Source organism: Moschus berezovskii, chromosome 3, assembly GCF_049115385.1.
Source record: "Moschus berezovskii isolate FMDL1 chromosome 3, NW_MosBer_1.0, whole genome shotgun sequence".
Taxonomy (NCBI): Eukaryota; Metazoa; Chordata; class Mammalia; order Artiodactyla; family Moschidae; genus Moschus; species Moschus berezovskii.
This window is the reverse complement of record NC_142462.1, coordinates 71,793,047-71,813,443: the sequence shown is the minus strand read 5'-3', so window position 1 is coordinate 71,813,443 and position 20,397 is coordinate 71,793,047. Positions and strand designations below refer to the sequence as shown.

Sequence of the window (20,397 nt, the reverse complement as noted above, 5' to 3'; positions counted from 1 at the left end):
GCTTACTTTCTTCCTTCTTTAGGGAAGGAGACCTCATCTATGACCGCAGGAAATGACTGTTTACTGGTACCCATCAAGGAAGTCTTCATGTAAGATGCTCCTTGGCTGAGGGACGCAAGTGCAACCTCTCTCTCCAAGATCTTTCTTCTCAGGACACAGAATCAGTAACAGAAGAGAGAGTGTGGTGTACTGAGTAAAATACGGCTGTTGCCATTCACATAACTTGTTCCTTAACCTCTCCAGACTTCACGTTCATGCCCATAAAATGAGGATAGTACTGTCTCATAGAGTGGTTGTGAGAATGAGCAACGCTGTCATTTAAAACACTTCTGTTAGAGCCTGGTATACTGAGTACAACTTGGTACCAGATCAGCAACAGCTAGTCTAATGGTCCGGTTTATTTCCACTTGAGTTGAATTCTAGCTTATTTCTTATGTCTTCTTACTGAAGGAGTTTGATGGTGGAAAATTTACCTTTATTTTCCACTTTTAGTGTCTTACTGGAAGAGGAAAATCTGAAGATCAGAGACAGGAAATTCATGCTGGGGAGTAACCTGAATCTTGCATCTGCATTGCAGATACTAAAGGGAATTTGATCCTAGACTTTTTGCATTGCTTCAGTTATATAACTAAAGTCCAGTTCCTTTTTTGATGTTGTATATTGCTGGAATTTTGACATTTTCTCCTTCCCAGATGTGATATAGACCATAATAAATTACTTGGTAATGGAAGCCTCAGGTCTGACAGATGTGAAGACATTTAGGATGTAACGACATTTAGGATGTAACTTTCCTTGTTGGATTAGGATGATATAGTAGCAGGCTCAATGAAGAAAATTGTCTAGTTGTGAGATTGTTACATAGTGTTTTACTTTTTGTTACCACTCCCCTTGAAAGAAAATTAATAAACACACAAAACCATTTTATAAAGTGGGTAGAGAATATAGAGAAAATCCCTCAAAGACCAACTCTGAAAATTGAATAAAAAAAAAGTTTCAATCAACATTAAAGTACTAGAGTCAAAAGATCAGTTGCAAATGAGTCCCTTGATTTTATTATTAAGACCAAAAGTCTCTGTTTTAACATAACATAGTATGATCTTTAAAATAGTTTTATCTGATCTCTTCATTTGCTGAATGAGAGCCAGGCTTTCTGGGAAGCCCAGAGAAATGTCTACGATTGCAGAGCTGGTGCCTCGTTTGTGCCACAGACCTATGGACCTGACGCCTATCCCCCTTGCACTTTTCGTGTTTGAATTCTTCTCCTACTACTTTGGTTACTTTCCAGAAGTGAGTAAATCTCAGTGGGAATACTGGGGCTGACGTCGATTGTGGCATTCTGTTTTTCAGGAAGGCGTTGTCACAGAGTCTGAGGTGCGATGTGTCATTCATTGTAAAAACCCCTCCAAGCATCTGGGAACATGCTGCCCCACGTGTCCAGGTAACCTCTCAGGAAGGGGAAGGCAGTGTGGCTCCCTGGTACAGTACAGCACTGTTGAAGTCCTTTGGGGTTCTCTCAAGCGTGCATGATTTTCCCACTCCCGACTGGAATTTTTCTCCCTTTACGTCTGTGTACCTAATGGGTGAGGAGAGCAAACTCCTTTGCATAGAAATGTCCGGTTGGACTCTGGCGGGCTGGGGATGACTGCAATGTGCTGTAGGTCTTGGCAAGGATGCTCCAGGCTCCGGAGGCCTGCTTTCCACTCCACAGGGCCACAGGTAACGCTTATTTTGGAAGGAAAGGTTGTGGCTTTCCCTTGCTTCCAGAAATGTCTTTTTACTGCTTCATATTGCAATACCTTGGCCGGGGCTTGCCTTGGTGATGAGGCGACCAGATGTTTTCTGAACACTGAGAGCTGGGTCCCTGAGTGGATTTAGCTTAAGGCTTTGCTGGTCTCAGCTTTCTGCGTGGTGCAGCGACTGGGAACCACTGTCTTTTTAGGGGGCCCCAGGGCCTAGCTGACAGCAAAGCAATCTTTCCTTTCCAGTGGCTGGAGTGTTTCCTCTTACTTCTCTGAACAGGATTACAAAGGCCTCCTGCCTCTTTTCTTGCCCTTAGGTACAAGCCCGGGGATTTTGAGGTGAGAGATTTTTTTCTGATCCCTTAAGCCCCTGGCCCATACTTTTCAACAGATGTTCTACATTTTGGGTTTTACTCTGAGTGCTTTTCCTCACTGGAGGCGATACTCACAACTACTTCTCTTTGCTTTTGAAGTTAATCTCCAAAGGGCCTTCTGTTCTGTGAGCCTTCCCGGGAAATGGCAAAGGCACCGCCGTGGGATGCTCTGTGAAGATGAGCCCCTGGTCCCTTCCCCTCCTGCTGTTTCCCTCTACACAGTCTGCCATGCTCCCAGACCTGAGTCCCTTCCAGGGTTCAGCCTTCCCTCATCTTTGAATGACAGTGAGGACAGTCTCTCTTCACTGCTCCTAACCTTCCTGAGTTCCCTGGACAGTCTTTATTGAGCCAAGCTTCCTTTTCACACTGCAATTTCTGTTAAGCTTGTATTATTGGATAAGCTTAAGTGAAGGCCAGAAACCAGTTGAAAGTAAAATAATTCTTTCCATAACTCAGTTATTTTGTATCTATCAAATAGAGTTTGCTTGAGTACCATTCCCCTCTGAATGCACTGAATGCTTTGCATCATGTAACCATATTCTAAAATGCCTAAAGGATCTTTATTAAGTTAGCTCAGTCATTCTCTAGGCTGCACATGAAAATCACCTGGGAAGTTTTAAAAAATAAATCTTGATGCCCAGGCTGCATCCCAGACCAATTCCATCAGAATCTTGGAGGGTGAAACTCGGGCCTCCTGGATAATTTTTGTGCACAGCCAAGCTTGAGATTGATAACAGAGCAAATTTTATATGCCATAGAGATTTAAAAGATATCAAAGCTCTTAAATATGAATTCAGTTGGGTTGAGTAGACTGTCGCTTTATTGGTGCAGAATCAACTCGGCATATATAACATTCCTTTTCACTTAGGAGATAGTTATATTTTTAGACTGCCTTTGAAAGTACGTGTATAGAAACAACAGAGTGAATTTATATCAGCAGCTGAAGGTATCATATTTGAGCTATTGCTTCTCTCATTTTGTTTTTTAGTTGAGTTCCCAGGCAGGAAAGGCTGAGTACTGTAATTGCACATATCCTAATGTTAAGTCTTCACCACCATTTCAGTAAGGGATGAAGTACTGTTTTTAGTTCACACCGGCAGAAATTTGACTCAATGAGGATAAGTCCAAAGGTGGGGTTGGGGTCCCTGGCCTCTTTTCTTTTCTGGCCACCATACTGTACTGCCTCCCCTTACACCACACCATGATAATTATTCAACTTGGGTCTAGATGCCCTGGGAAGCAAATCTTTAAAAGTTAGCTTGCCTGTCAGCCCGGATGGGAGGGAATTTAGAGGGGAATGAATCTGTGTATATGTATGGCTGAGTTGCTTTTCTATGCATCTGAAACTATTACAACATCATTAATTGGATATACCCCAATATAAACTAAGAAGGTAAAAACTTAGCTTTCCATTGCTGCACACTAGCCCCCTGACATCTGGGTAGGTACTCTGCCCTTGGTTATGGGGTCAAGAATCAACTTTATTCTCTCTCCTTAATTTCAAAGACCAACCTTTGGCATGAAAATCAGAAGACTCAGATCTGGCCGCATCTAGACTTATCCTGTGTCTTGGGAAGACACATTATCCTGTGTCTTGGGAAGGAGGCCTCAGCCAAATCTAGAGAGGGACAGTCCATTGAGGCCTTGGGGTATTCTCCTTGTAATTCAGAAGGACTGGCATCTGTCACTGATCATGGAGTGTATTCCACATAATGACAAACACGTACAGCTTGTGGTCAGTTTCTTCCTGAAACAGATTGCAGGACATTCTTAGTTGTCTGCTCCTTCTTTTCTCGTCTGACTCTTTGCTCAAGGAGGATGGGCTGTGAAGGGAACAGTTTGCAAGAGTTTTCATTAAAAAATTCGTTATTTAAGTTATTATGTGGATTGTGCAGTTAACCTTTCTGGCAATCTGTATGACAGAACCAGTGGTGCAAACATATATGAAAGCACTGAAGACCCTTTGTTGCAAATGTCTTTTGAAAAGAGATGCCTGGGCACCTGCCATTATTTACAGTGCTGAGATATGGCCACGAGGAGGGCACCAAGCTTATCAGGTCTCCTGGATCAAAGGGAACAGCAGGAGGGTGGCTCTGGCTCCTCCCCTGGCTCTGGTTGTGGGCATCAGAAAGATCTTAAAGCCACAGTTCACCCAGCTATTCAGCTTCAGTAACATTTGTCTCCATGTGTTTCAGTTGAACAAAAGGCTTCATATCTAGCTTTAAAATGGGTAGGTCCGGTGGCTTGATCAGGTGGTATGGGCAATGCTCATATGTTCACATGTTCCTTTTGTCAGGAACCAGTTGCTTTGAGGGTTTGGTGGGTTCTGTTGACAACTTTGGGTTTCCCAGGTGGCACAGTGGTAAAGAATCCACCTGTCAATTCAGGAGATGTGGGTTCATCCTTGGGTCAAGAAGATCCCCTTGAGGAGGAAATAGCAACCCGCCCCAGTATTCTTGCCTGAAAAATTTGATGAACAGAGAAGCCTGGTGGGCTACATACAGTCCATGGGGCCGCAAAAAGTCATACATGACTGAGCATGCGTGTTAATGACTTTAGTGGACAGGCTTTGAACACCTGTTCTCAGAGGCGTGAGTCGGTTTTTCACAAGAACCCTCTTTGCTGAGTTTCCCCATTGGAAGTGCTGCTTTCCACACTGTCTATCTGTGGAAAGTGACCTCAACTATTCTGGCAAAGTAGTTGATGAGGACAGTCCTGAGGAAGGAGGCTTTGCTGTTAGCTGACAGTCCTCCTGTGCATGGCCCATGTGGCCCAGGGTCAATGGCCAGCCTGTTCTTCTGGTCATCTGTGACATCACTTAAGAACAGAGCAGCGACCTAAGCGTCTTTCTGATGGGAGGCACCTCCTGGCTCTTGTGCCTGTTTTTAGCCAGGCTTGTTGGGGACATCCTAGCCCCTTCAACAGCACACAGGTGGAACTGAAAACCTGTGTGGTGCCTCCTGCCTCGCCTTTGTCCTTTCTTGTCTTGGTGTCTGGCCCTTTGTGTGGTATGGCCAGTGGGTCGGAGCTGAGTTAGCACCCAGCACTGCCAGCTGATGAGTTCCTTTTTCTCTCTGGGCCGCGTGTTCCTCACCTGCAGGGGCAGGGATCAGAGTCCATGCTCTGTGGGCTCACTGAAGATAGAGTGAGGTCAGGAGTGCGAAGGGTCTGGCAGAAGCTGGCCACTTCTGGCTACTCTCCAGGTGGCAGCTCTTCATGTCATTTGCTCCTAACCTCATCCTTGACCTCTCTGACTTGACCTTCACTTTGCTTCTTCCAGCTCCTCTGGAATTTGGTTCCCTGACTGTGATTGGGGTGGTGCTGGTGAGCTCCTCAGACTCTGCATGGCTTAGAACCCTGTACTCTGCTGCTCAGGCCAACGTTGCTTCCAACATTTTGTCTGCTTTCTAGCATCTTCAGGTTTCTGGGTCCATGTCGATCTTTTGTACTCTACAGGTTTTTTTGTTTTTTGGTTTTTTTTTTAACTTTGAAGCAGTCTTGTCCTCTGATTGAAGACTATGCTATACAAGTTGGGGGTGGAGGTGGGGAATGGTTGCTCAGTGGCTAGAAGGATATAATGTCAAGCTGAATCAAGACTGTGGCCCTGATTCAAAACTCTGCTTTACTTTCCAGGCTGTGTGTTTGAGGGGGTGCAGTACCGGGAAGGGGAGGAATTTCAGCCAGAAGGAGACAAGTGTACCAAGTGTTCCTGTGTTGTAAGTACTGCCTTGGATGTTCCCAGGATATTCCTTTTGGTTAATTGTGCCTTCAACTCAGCAACTCCAGCCCTAAGTCTCTTTATAGTCTCTCCTCTCCCTCCTGATGTGGAACCAAGGATAAAGCTCAGCACTCTAAGGTGGGTATCTCAGCCTTGGCAGTGTTAATATTCTGGGCTAGGTAGTTCACAGGTAGCAGCTGTCCTGTGCCTTGTAGGATGTTTAGCAGGATCCTTGGTCTCTACCCATTGGATTTATGAGCACTCACCCTCCCAACTGTGACCAGCAACAGTGTCTGCAGACATTGCCGCATGTGTCCTGGAGAACATGATCACTCCTGATTGAGAACCACTGGTCTAAAGAGTGAGGGAGAGGGGTTGATTTCCCTTCACTTGCCTTCTTTGGGCAGGCATGGATTCTTCATTCTTTGGCCAGAGAAACTTCTTGCTTAGGCAGCTGTTGAGTTCTTTAGTACGGTCAAATGGCAAGCAGATGGAGATAAATGTAGCTTGCGTTGGAGAGAAGCTGATTTGAGGATTGGTCAATTATACTGAGGAGAATGGACAGGAGGAAATGACCCCTAAACTGTGGATTCAGGGCAGAGAAGGGATTAGTGAGATAAAACCGTAGACTTGCCTTTCTAAGCACTGTTGATTTGTAATTCACAGACTAAGGGTATCTTCATAGTTCTTAGGAATGAAAAAGGAACTTAGCATATGTTCTAGTTTTAAAGGGATATTTTTTATTAATGTATTTTAAATTTGAAGGAAAATCATTGGTGATGGTGGTGGTATTGATGATGATGGGGACTCTAGTCTTAACCAGCTACTCCAAGTTATTTACAGTAGGGAGTTAGTACAACAACTATATATTTTTTAAGCTTTTAATCTTTTGCAGTAAAGAACACACAATATTCATCTCAGAATATTAAAAAAAAAAAAAACAATACATGGGGAACTTCAGCATCCTAACTTAACCAAAGCAGAATCACATGTGGGTCATCATAAATCGCAGTGTTTGTCATTTCTCTACATGTCTTTTCCAAAATATTTCCTCCTTCCTTTAGCACACATGCACGTGCAACTTAGAGAGTCCAGATTAAAGTAAGCATGACCAAGGGCTATAGTTTTTGCAAGGGGAAGAAGGACAGGAAGGAGAGAGAAGGAAGGAGACACGGGATATTTATACCTACACCTATAGACAGATAGTATTTATATCTATAGATAGATAATATTTATATCTATACCTATAGATAGATAAAGATGTAGATATAGATGTAAAAATAAATATGTAATATAAGGTATATGTACATTATATACCATGTATGTGTAAATATAAATATGTAATATAAGGTATAGAAAATACCTTATGAGAATATATAAAAACACAAAAGTAGCTAATTAAGGAAGATGAACATGATTTTGTGTATTCAGACTCAACTTCCGTGTTTTTCCTTTCTTGCTAATTATGACTAAATAGCTCTCTGTTTTTTAAAATAATTTCTATTTGGCACTAAATACTGCCCATTTCACAATTTCATTTCTTCCACACTGGTAGCTGTAAAGTTTTCTGATAATTAAAAAAAATTATTTTCATCTCATTCTTTTGGGTAGGTTGAGGAAAAACAAGGCAAATTTCAGTAGGAAACTTTAAATTTGTACCTGAATGAATTATTGTTTCCATAAAGGTAGGCCAAGTTTAGGCAACTGAGCCTCCTTGGGGAGAAAATTTAGAAGGTGGCAGGGAGGATGGGAGGCTCCCGCAGTTTCACCAATGACAGTCACACAAAGTTATCTGATATTGGGAATGGAAATGAGTTTAGAAATTATATGTAAAGGGTCATATACTCATGCACTCAAGGTCTTCAGACTTTGTGTGTTTATAAAGACACTGCATGATCAATGAAGTACACTGGAGGGCCAAATTCAGGCCCCTGCAAGTACTGCTTTCATTTTCAGTTGAAGAAAGAAAAATCCAAAGAAGTAGTTGCTTGCCCAGGCTTTCCTTCTCATGAGTTCCTCTAGATCTATATTCTATATCATTTTCTATATCCCTATATATTCTAATCTCCTACGTTTCTGTATTCCTAATCCTATATTCTTTCTAGTTCTCCATATTACCACCCTTGGCACATAAGGGGCAGCTAATGGCGTTGACTGTCCCTGGTGTTTATTAACTCAGCCTGTGAGTTAATAAGCGAAGGAGAAGAGGAGATGGAGCTCTTGCCTGAGGACAGGACATTTATGAGTTGGCTTGGGTATAGGTCGAGTCAAAAGAGCAGTTTTTCTTTTTGTGAATACAGAAGTTTGAGGCAGAAGCTTTCTTTTTTGCAGCTTGTTATGAAAGTAATTTGGTTTTTAATATGCTTTTATTTTGCTATCTTTTGATGTAGTATGCTAAAAAAATAAAATAAGAGAGAGAGAGAGAGGCAATATCTTGGCAGCAGATGGCCCTGTCCTGAGAATGGCAACTGAACAGATATTGCTTTAGAAGGCAATATTGCAAATGTGCAGCCTGGCCCTGGCCCCATGAGACTCAGAGTGTGAAGGTTCTGCCTGGCCATGGGCTCGGACACCTTGCTGTGGACAGTGTGGGGAGTGAGGGGGTGAAACTGGACAAGGGCTTCGGACAGGACCTGTGCGAGGCTGGGTGGTCCACTGAGGAGGTTATAGGGAGGATATGCCCCTGGAGGCTGCAGATCCCCCAGTTTAAAAAGAAGACTGAGTATGACTACCCGCTATGCTTTGGTAAAAAGGAAAACAGTGGTACTATAGAGAGATGGCAACACGTTGATGCATTTGGGTGTATATGTGGTGTTGTGTGCATATATATTTGCAGGCATAAATGTCTGTATCAATGGGTATATCTCTCCACAGGCGCATATCCACATCTATATAAGCATGCCTATAAATATACATACGGACACACATTTACATGTCTAACTTTGGATTCCCCCAGAAACAGACCCTGCAGCAAAGGTTGTGGGTGGAGGGAGTCTCACGGGAGATGGAGGATACTGGCAGAGGAGAGCAGAGATGAGATAAAAAGGGGGAGGCAACTAGCTGAGGATATGTGACCAACTGTGGATCACCATGCCTGACCAGAGTTCACCCCTGCCGGCAGACTCGGGAAGCCAAAGGAAGTCATGCCTCAGAATCTCCTGCCCGACAGTGAGAGAGATGAGTTATGTTTGCACACCTCCCGTCTGTTCCAGTGGGGGAGTTGATTGGGTACCCTTTTCAGCTGCCGCTCAGGTGGCAAAGTGGCCTGTAAAAGAAGGAATACAGGTGCAGGCAGCTGGTGTCTGGCGTGTACACTCAGGTGTGCGAGTGCAAAGAGGTGGGCAGGGCTGCAGCAGTTGGCGACAACATGTATGTGTGTATACACAGGTACATGTATGTGTGCACACAAGCACAGACATTACTATTTTTGTATCTCTGAATATGTATGTGTATAGGTACATCCGCATGCCATCTGTCCCTAGATTACGAGTTTTTTTCCCTAAACCCATTACTTCCTTATGCCTTCCATTCTTTGGTCGTGTCTCCACCCCTGTTTGGAATCCCTTTCTTATCTTTCTTCACCTGGTCAGTGCTTGACCTTTCAAAGCTGGTTACCATCACCCATGGCAACTCCCTGACCACTCCATCCCTCTAGGCAGAAGCAGAAAAAACTGTTTTCTCATTTGTATTCCTGAGGCTCAGGGCTCTCCCTGGCTGGCTTACTTGCCATCTGTCCCTCCCTCCTTCCCTCACATGCAGACACATGCACACACAACACACACGTGCACACACTTCCAGGTGAGCCCTTGCCCCATTGTAGCATGATTACCAGAGCGTTTTCCTGTTCTGTGTTAGGCCGTGTCCTCCATAAGGGAGGGAGGTGTGTTTTCTGATGCTTATCTTGCTAACCTCTGAGCTAAGCCATGTGGGTGCTCAGTGATGCTGGCTAGCACTCTTCGCCTGCTTTCATATTGCTATCTTGTAATGGTGTACCCTAAACCAGTAATCTCTTTCCTTCCAAACTGCGACAGTTCTGCCCTTTAAAGCTGGCCAACTCCTGCTTGCCTGAGAGAACGTGTGTGTGTGTTAGTCACTCAGTCGTGTCTGACTCTTTGTGACCCCATGGACTCTAGCCCGCCAGGCTGCTCCTCTGTCCATAGGATTCTCCAGGCAAGAATATGGGAGTGGGTTGCCATTGCCTTCTCCAGAGAATCTTCCCAATCCAGGGGTCGAACCTGAATCTCCCGCATCGCTGGCAGATTCTTTACTGTCTGAACCTCCTGAGGGAATAACTATTGTTAGAGAAATAGCCTAGTCTCATTAGGTTACTGTTTGCCTTGGAGCACACCCCATAATGTGTAAAACATCTCTAGTGTATATTACCCATCTCTGATGGATGAATTGCCAACTCTTCAAGTAAATATTATATACACCATGAAAATTGTATTTTATGTCCAGCCGCCCTTGTTACATTCTCCAAATTTGTGAAAATCTGTCTTCCCATGTTTTTAGGATGTGGTGACAGAAGCAGGCCACCAGAAAGATACTCCATCTGACTGAGATGGATTCCTTGGGTAATGGAACAAATGCCTTACACATGGTTTCTCATCCTTGCTTCAGGTCAGGACAGTATATACAGCATTCCAGACAGCTGAGAACATGCAAATGTTTGACGATATCTGGAGAGGATTTCACAACCTCGCGCTCTTACCCATTTCAGAAGCAGTGTCTCACATTTTTTGGTGTGAATAGCATTATGATTCATGTAGAAAATGCAGTGCTTCACCATCACTTGTGAAACTGCGTCATCCCCATGTTCCCACTACATAAGTGACAGAGCCAAGAGTTACTTCTCTAGAGAGTTGGTACTTATCAGGGCAGTGGACATTTGAGTTCCTTGAGCTGTTCCTTAGTGTTGTCTGAGTCATAGCAAAGTGTATTCCTCATGGTGTGTGTTCAGTGAGAATGAGTACTGTGTTCATTTTAAAAATGAAAGAAGATTCTTTCCTAAGACAGAAGCAAAGAGTAGTTTGTAAAGTATATTGAACATTCATCGGAGCTTGAGTTTTTATGACCTGCCTAACTGAACAAGGAAGAGACGGGAATAACAGACCACCTGACCTGCCTCTTGAGAAACCTGTATGCAGGTCAGGAAGCAACAGTCAGAACTGTACATGGAACAACAGACTGGTTCCGAATAGGAAAAGGAGTACGTCAAGGTTGTATGTTGTCACCTTGCTTATTTAATTTATGTGCAGAGTACATCATGAGGAACGCTTGGCTGGAAGAAGCACAAGCTGGAATCAAGATTGCCAGGAGAAATATCAATAACCTCAGATATGCAGATGACACCACCCTTATGGCAGAAAGTGAAGAGGAACTCAAAAGCCTCTTGATGAAAGTGAAAGAGGAGAGACGCGGGAGACGCCCGGCTCCGGCGGCGCAGACGCGGGAGACGCCCGGCTCCGGCGCAACCGACCACGTGCAGAATGGTGGCTGAGATGAGCTACCCCGCGCCCAGGGTTAGGGCAGTGGCCGAGAGGAGCTGTACCACGTTCAGGAGGCGGTGGCTGCTTGGGCACCGGAGGGCCGAGAGGAGCTGATCTACATTCAAAGCAGGAGGCGCGGCCTTGAGGAGATACCCCTCGTCCAAGGTAAGGTACAGCGGCTGCGCCTTACTGGAGCAGCTGGGAAGAGATACTCCACGACCAAGTGGAATATAAGAATCCAGTGTTCTGGGGAGGAAGAAACAAGACGGCAGAGGGATAAGATGGCAAGATCACTTTCTCCCCCACAAATTCATCAAAAGAACATTTGAACGCGGAGTAAAGTCCACAAAACAACTTCTGAATACTGGCAGAGGACATCTGGCTCCCAGAAAAGCAGCCCATTGTCTTCTAAAGGAGAGAGAAGAAATCCAGCCCCAACCACCAGAACACCGACACATGCTTCCCTAACCAGGGAACCCGGACAAGTCACCTGTCCAACCCCACACACAGCGAAGAAACTACGTAATAAAGAGAACTCCACAAACTGCAAGAAGAGGGAAAGGCCACCCCAAGCAAAGCAATATAAGCAAGATGAAGAGGCAGAGAAATACCCAGCAAGTAAAGGAACAAGATAATTGCCCACCAACACAAACAAAAGAAGAAGATATAGGGAATTTACCTGATAAAGACTTTCAAATTTTGATGGTGAAAATGATTCAAAATCTTGAAAGCAAAATGGAGTTACAGATAAATAACCTGGAGAAAAGGATTGAGAAGATGGAAGAAAGATTTAATAAGGACTTAGAAGAAATAAAAAAGAGTCAATATACAGTGAATAATGCAATAGATGAGATCAGAAACACTCTGGAGGGAACAAACAGTAGAATAACAGAGGCAGAAGACAGGATAAGCGAGCTAGAAGATAGAATTGTAGAAATAAATGAAACAGAGAGGAAAAAAGAAAAACGAATTAAAAGAAATGAGGACAATATTAGAGACCTCTGGGACAATGTTAAATGCTCCAACATTCGAATCATAGGAGTCCCAGAAGAAGAAGACAAAAAGAAAGACCATGAGAGAATACTTGAGGAGATAATAGTTGAAAACTTCCCTAAAATGGGGAAAGAAATAATCACCCAAGTCCAAGAAACCCAGAGAGTCCCCAACAGGATAAACCCAAGGCGAAATACTCCAAGACACATATTAATCAAATTAACAAAGATCAAACACAAAGAACAAATATTAAAAGCAGCAAGGGAAAAGCAGCAAATAACACACAAGGGGATTCCCATAAGGATAACAGCTGATCTTTCAACAGAAACTCTTCAGGCCAGAAGGGAGTGGCAAGACATACTTAAAGTGATGAAAGAATATACCCTACAGCCCAGATTACTATACCCAGCAAGGATCTCATTCAAATATGAAGGAGAAATCAAAAGCTTTACAGACAAGCAAAAGCTGAGGGAATTCAGCATCACCAAACCAGCTCTCCAACAAATGCTAAAGGATCTTCTATAGACAGGATACACAGAAAGAGTGTATAAACTTGAACCCAAAGCAATAAAGAAAATGGCTACGGGATCGTACTTATCAATAATTACCTTAAACGTAAATGGGTTGAAATTTTCAAAAAGGCTAGGAAACAATTCTCATAGCCATCAATAGTTCAGTGTTGAGTTCATGAATAGTTTTTAAAGTTTGGGACAAACTGTAGTATTTGCTATTTGAAGTACTATTTGTAATTGGCATATCACGATGTAACATTGGTCTTCATTTACATCTTAAAACGCCTAAAAATGCCTAACAGGTTTTTAGATTTGTGAATTTTAGTTGAAATGTATTTTACGATGTTACTAAACTTGCAGAAATATTGAAATATTTCAGAGAACTTATTCACTGTACATTTAATTTATTTTATTTATAAAAGTTATGAACTGTAGAAAGTTTTACTTGTTGGGTCAAATGCTTGTTGCATTTGAAGTGCTAGTTACAAGAAAATCAAATACCTTCAATGTATAAATGCTATTAAGTTTTTAAAGGACTCTGGAGTATAAGTAAGTTTGTTTAAAGAAATTTAGTCTGTTCAACTTGAAAAAAATAAATAAATAAAATTGGAAAAAAATAAAAAATAAAAAATAAAAAAAAAAGAAAGTGAAAGAGGAGAGTGAAAAGGTTGGCTTGAAGCTCAACATTCAGAAAACAAAGATCATGGCATCTGGTCCCATCACTTCATGGGAAATAGATGGGAAAACAGTGGAAACAGTGTCAGACTTTATTTTTTTGGGGCTCCAAAATCACTGCGGATGCTGATTGCAGCCATGAAATTAAAAGATGCTTACTCCTTGGAAGGAAAGTTATGACCAACCTAGATAGTATATTAAAAAGCAGAGACATTACTTTGCCAACCAAGGTCTGTCTAGTCAAGGCTATGGTTTTTCCAGTGGTCATGTATGGATGTGAGAGTTGGACTGTGAAGAAAGCTGATCGCTGAAGAATTGATGCTTTTGAGCTGTGGTGTTGGAGAAGACTCTTGAGAGTCCCTTGGACTTCAAGGAGATCCAACCAGTCCATTCTAAAGGAGATCAATCCTGGGTGATCATTGGAAGGACTGATGCTGAAACTGAAACTGCAGTATTTTGGCCACCTCATGTGACGAGTTGACTCACTGGAAAAGACTCTGATGCTGGGAAGGACTGGGGGCGGGAGGAGAAGGGGACGACAGAGAATGAGATGGCTGGATGGCATCACCGACTCTGTGGACATGAGTTTGAGTGAACTCCGGGAGTTGGTGATGGACAGGGCGGCCTGGCGTGCTGTGATTCATGGGGTCGCGGAGAGTCGGACACGACTGAGCAACTGAACTGAACTGAACTGAATTAGATATTTTAATGTGTAATGATTTTATTTAACTCTTTGAGGGTAAAGTGTTCAGTCATGTCCAACTCTTTGCAATCGCGTGGACTGTAACCCACCAGGTTCCTCCGTCCATGGAACTGTCCAGGCAAGAATACTGGAGTGGGTAGCTATTCCCTTCTCCTGCAGATCTTCCTGACCCAATGGTAACTCTTGTATCTTCAGTGCTTGTTGCTCATTGGATATTCATACTAATTGTTGAATTCAGGAATGAATGAATGTTGACTTTGATTTCGATTTCTTTCCCTACTGCCTCTTTCCCCTCTCTGCTATTTCATATTCCGCTGCACATTTTGTCTTTTCCATTTCTGAAAGGAAGATGGGTGTATTTGCAGCCACTGTAGTGCTTATTATAAATTGCTTTGTATGGAATGTGGATGACTTCCCTAAGGATGTCTTGCTTGTGTTGCCTGAGCCTCAAAGATTTCTACTACACCTGGCAACGGAAAGACGCAGTGGAGGGAAGCACTGGCCAATGACTGGGGCTACTCGCTGTGGCAGAGCTTGGAAAGGAAAGCGTAATTCTCCACCCTCAGAGCTGACTTTGCCCTGAAATATGGGGAGATGTGTCTGACCTCTCCCCGTTCCAGTCTGTCCAGCCTCAGATTGTACTTCCCTGTAATAGGATGCAGTGGGGTAGCTCATCATTTTCCTGGTCCCGTGATGCCATGACAATCCAAGTTACTTATTCCCAGCCACGGCACTGCTCCTCTGACATAAGAACTTGGAACCCTCGATGCCTGAGTCCTCTCACATGGACTCTGCTTTACTCTCGGTAATATGTGCAATTTGGCACATTTTAGTGATAGGCTGTCGTTATGTCTTTCCTGCCCATGGGGAGAAATTTGGCTACATTTGGGCAATAAATTGGAGAATTGAGCAATTATTGAGTGAATTAGATCAATGTGGGCAGTTTCTTTAAGCAATGTGGGCCAAAAACCCTCAGAGTAGTTTTCAAAACTAGTTTGAAATGTTGATGTAATTGCTGCAGTGTTCCATATTGCATTGTGGTTGTACCATCATTCTGAGGATAAAAAGATGCTGGCTTTGAACAGTCAATTTAAAAAAGAAAAGGCTTTTCTTTAAGGGATGGATAGCACTTGGCCACTAAAAGGGGCCTCAATTTGCTTAGTAAAGTGGCTGGTACTCTGCCTGATTTTGACTAGACCATGAGGTCCTGAATCTTGGGGTTTTATATTAGGATGAATATCAGCAATTGTGGTTTCTCTGTCAACCTTCTATTAGAAGGTCTATTTAATACCATTCTCTTCAGGGTGACTACATAAAGGTACAGCTATTGTTATAGGGGTGTCAAATTCTTGCTTATTGAAAATAATACCAAAGTAAGGCAGAGCTAAGAATATTGCTTACTGTGGTCATCAATGATTACCTTGACAGAGCCTTAAAATATTATTTTAGAAGGAAGAGGACAAAGATAGGATATTTGTGAGGTTCTTTGGGGTGGGGGAGGCTGGATTAAGGAGAGTTTTTTAACATAAGGACTTGGATTGGGCAATTTTCATGATATACTATATCATGATATACATATTGGTGGAAACTATGAGGTGAGCATCATGGCTTGTCTTAAAGAGCTCATGAGCCTGGTTGAGTTATCTGTGTTACTAATACTTTCAGTAAGTTCCTGAAAGCAACAAGAGGCTCAATTTTTTTGATGTTAAAAAGATTGAAATAACTGTTGTATATTTTAAATTCTATTTCAGCCGTCTCATGTATTTTCAGGCCAGCACTTGAATTTTAATCCCCATACATGTCTCATATTTTTGTGGTTTCTTGGAGAGGGAAGTGGCGACCCACTCCAGTGTTCTTGCCTGGAGAATCCCAGTGACGGAGGAGCCTGGTGGGCTGCCGTCTGTGGGGTCACACAGAGTCGGACACGATTGAAGTGACTTAGCAGCAGCAGCAGCAAGGTTCCTTATGTTTATTTCTTTATGTACTTTATAGTTGAAGCTTCTTGTAAAATTATTTTTCTACATAGGGAGCCACCATCTGAAAAATGAGCCTAATAAGGTAAAGTGTTAGAAAGGAAATTTCTTGTGTGACATTTGAGCATTTATAAGAAAACACAGTTTGAAAGAGATGAGCAAATGATTTATTTATAGAGGAATTACTGATACTAATAGCTACTTTTACTGAGTATATACCCTGTGCCAGATACATATAGTACTTTAATGTTTATTTTCAAGATAGACCTATATATCTAGGGGGCATTAACCCCATTTGTTTTGGTGAAGAAATTGAGATTTGAGAAGTTTAATCTCTTGTCTAAGGTCAAAAAGTTAATAAGAATTGAAATCCTGAACTATGTGATTATAGTCACATGTTATTTCTATCCCATCTACCAACCACCGCACCCCCCACAAACCCATGTCATTTTGAGATACCCAGTGTATGGTTTTTCTGTAGACATTTGAAAGTGGTACATGCCATCTGAATCTATGGAATGAAGAGCAACCAGATATTTCGAGGGAGAAGTAATAGTGATGTGAACATCTACAAAGAACCTCAATTTTGGTGCGAGAGATATTAACACAATACAAATGTGAATTACACTTCCTTTCTCTGAAGTTCACAAGTCTCGGCAAGTTTAAACTCATACCAGATTTCACCCTTGGGCTTTCAGCCTGAGTATGTCACAGTGATGGCAGAGTGAATGATGAACATGTATCTGCTACCCTCACGTCAGTTGGAGAATGGAGACAGTGTGATCTATAGTGTATCTGTTTGCCAAGAAATTATGAATACACAAAGAGAATGTGATTGTTGCTGGGATAGAGCCATGCTCAGTACCTCTGCTTCCAAAGATGATAGAAATAAATGTTTATCTGGTGGGTCCCATCTATTCCTTGTAATAGTCACTGACGGAGTTTAATCATCAATTTTGGATAGCCTTCTTATCCACGTAAGAAGCAGATTAATTTGGAAATTTAAGTGACTTTCAGAATGGGTATTGATAGTTGGGAGAAAAACGTGTAGCTCAGATGGCAAAGAATCTGCCTGCAATGCAGCGGACCCAGGTTCTATCTCTGAGTTGGGAAAATCCACCAGAAAGGGAATGGCAACCCACTCCAGTATTCTTGCCTGGAGAATTCCATGGTGAGAGGAGCCTGGGGGTTATAGTCCACGGTGTCGCAAAGAGTTGGACATGACAGCGATTAACACTTTCACTTTTTCTCTTTCCTTGGTGACTCAGATGGCCAGGTGGCACTAGTGGTAAAGAACCCACCTGCCAGAGCAAGAGATGCAAGAGATGCAGATTTGATCCCTGGGTCAGAAAGATCCCCTGGAGGAGAGCTTGACAACTCCCTCCAGTATTCTTGCCTGGAGAATCCCATGGACAGAAAAGCCTGGAGGGCTACAGTCCGTAGGGTAGTAGAGAGTCAGACACGATTGAAGCGACTTAGCATGTATGCAGAAAAACAAGCTACTCTGATTAAATCTCATCCCATTATATCTTTGTAAAGATCATTCCCTGTAATTTTTTCCTTTTTCATTAATTCTTTCAAGATGTGTCACACAGTGCACGCCTGTCATGTCTGAAAAGTCCCAGGAACAATACTGATTTTACTAAAGAGTGAAGAACTTTCCAATATTCCTTCATTTTTTGTTCTATCTTTTCGTCCATCTCTTGTCTCTATAGCCAGCCAGTCATTTACTAATTTAACAAAGATTGAGTGCCTGTTTTGTGTTAGATCCTGTATTAGGTATTGAGTGTTCAGAAATGAAGAGGATTTCACTTTTTCTTTCCAGGTAACTCAATCTATTGACTTGGGCATACTTCAGTTCAGTTCAGTTTAGTCGCTCAGTCGCGTCCGACTCTCCGCGACCCCATGAATCACAGCACGCCAGGCCTCCCTGTCCATCACCAACTCCCAGAGCTCACTCAAACTCATGTCTGTAGAGTTGGTGATGCCACCCAGCCACCTCATTCTCTGTCGTCCCCTTCTCCTCCCGCCCCCAACCTTTCCCAGCATCAGAGTCTTTTCCAGTGAGTCAACTCGTCCCATGAGGTGGCCAAAGTATTGCAGTTTCAGCTTTAGCATCAGTCCTTCCAATGAACACCCAGGATTGATCTCCTCTAGAATGGACTGGTTGGATCTCCTTGCAGTCCAAGGGACTCTCAAGAGTCTTCTCCAACACCACAGCTCAAAAGCATCGATTCTTCGGCGATCAGCTTTCTTCACAGTCCAACTCTCACATCCATACATGACCACAGGAAAAACCATAGCCTTGACTAGACAGACCTTTGTTGGCAAAGTAATGTCTCTGCTTTTTAATATGCTATCTAGGTTGGTCATAACTTTCCTTCCAAGGAGTAAGTGTCTTTTAATTTCATGGCTGCAATCAGCATCTGCAGTGATTTTGGAGCCCAAAAAAATAAAGTCTGACACTGTTTCTACTGTTTTTCCATCTATTTCCCATGAAGTGATGGGACCAGATGCCATGATCTTTGTTTTCTGAATGTTGAGCTTCAAGCCAACCTTTTCACTCTCCTCTTTCACTTTCATCAGGAGGCTTTTGAGTTCCTCTTCACTTTCTGCCATAAGGGTGGTGTCATCTGCATATCTGAGGTAATTGATATTTCTCCTGGCAATCTTGATTCCAGCTTGTGCTTCTTCCAGCCCAGCGTTCCTCATGATGTACTCTGCATATAAGTTAAATAAGCAAGGTGACAATATACAGCCTTGATATACTCTTTTTCCTATTTGGAACCAGTCTGTTGTTCCATGTACAGTTCTGACTGTTGCTTCCTGACCTGCATGCAGGTTTCTCAAGAGGCAGGTCAGGTGGTCTGGGATTCCCATCTCTTTCAGAATGTTCCACAGTTTATTGTGATCGACACAGTCAAAGGCTTTGGCATAGTCAATGAAGCAGAAATAGATGGTTTTCTGGAACTCTCTTGCTTTCTCCACAATCCAGCGGATGTTGGCAATTTGATCTCTGGTGCCTCTGCCTTTTCTAAAACCATCTTGAACATCTGGGAGTTCACGGTTCACATATTGCTGAAGCCTGGCTTGGAGAATTTTGAGCATGACTTTACTAGTGTGTGAGATGAGTGCAATTGTGCAGTAGTTTGAGCATTCTTTGGCATTGCCTTTCTTTGGGATTGGAATGAAGACTGACCTTTTCCAGTCCTGTGGCCACTGCTGAGTTTTCCAAATTTGCTGGCATCTTGAGTGCAGCACTTTCACAGCATCATCTTTCAAGATTTGAAATAGCTCAACTGGAATTCCATCACCTCCACTAGCTTTGTTCGTAGTGATGCTTTCTAAGGCCCACTTGACTTCACATTCCAAGATGTCTGGCTCTAGGTCAGTGATCACGTTATCGTGACTATCTTGGTCGTGAAGATCTTTTTTGTACAGTTCTTCTGTGTATTCTTGCCACGTCTTCTTACTTACTAAACCCAAATCAAACCATATTGTAACATTTTTTTTGTGTGCCACGTAAAAGATAATATTATATATGATAATATATGCCAAGTATAAAATATTTTAAAAAGTCCAGATATATTGAAGAGTAGAAGTAATTGTACAACTCAAGAAAACCAGTTAATATAATTTGACATATTTCCTTCCAACTTCTTATCTTTATACTTTCATATAGTTATATAACTAGATCACATTCTATATTTTGCATCCTGGTTATTTTCATTTAACTGTATATTATTAACATATCTCTATTTCATTAAAAAGTCATTTAAAATAATTTTCATAGCTGCATAATATTTTGTCAGTATGTGCTCAGTCGCTCAGTCATGTCTGACTCTTTGTGACCCCATGGACTGTAGACTGCCAGGCTCCTCTGTCCATAGGATTTTCCAGGCAAGAATACTGGAGTAAGTTTCCATTTCCTTCTCCAGTGGATCTTCTGACCCGTGGACTGAACTCGCATCTCCTACATTAGTGGCAGATTCTTTACCACCGAGCCATCTGGAAGCCCTCCTTCAGGTTACTCACGTTCAATTCTGTTACCAGAGCAGCCATATTATGTTTGCATCTCCTTGCTTCTGTCATTGTTCCCTGCTGTTGAACTTTAAAAACAACATTTACTAACTGAGAAGGATTCATTTCAAACACACCATCTAACTTTTGTAATTTTTTAATCTCTAGAGTGCTTTGCCTGATGAAGTTCATATTTATCAT

At 42.5% G+C, this 20,397-nt stretch overlaps 1 protein-coding gene across 1 annotated transcript in view; it reads left to right on the top strand.

Annotated features, from left to right (window-relative positions):
- The window catches only part of BMPER (BMP binding endothelial regulator), a 261,662-nt gene that overhangs the window by 66,034 nt on the left and 175,231 nt on the right, over positions 1-20,397 (top strand). The window contains exons 5-6 of the mRNA XM_055420892.2: positions 1,348-1,438; positions 5,747-5,829. Of these exons, the coding sequence (XP_055276867.1) occupies positions 1,348-1,438; positions 5,747-5,829 (174 nt within the window). The remainder of the gene's footprint in view (positions 1-1,347; positions 1,439-5,746; positions 5,830-20,397) is intronic.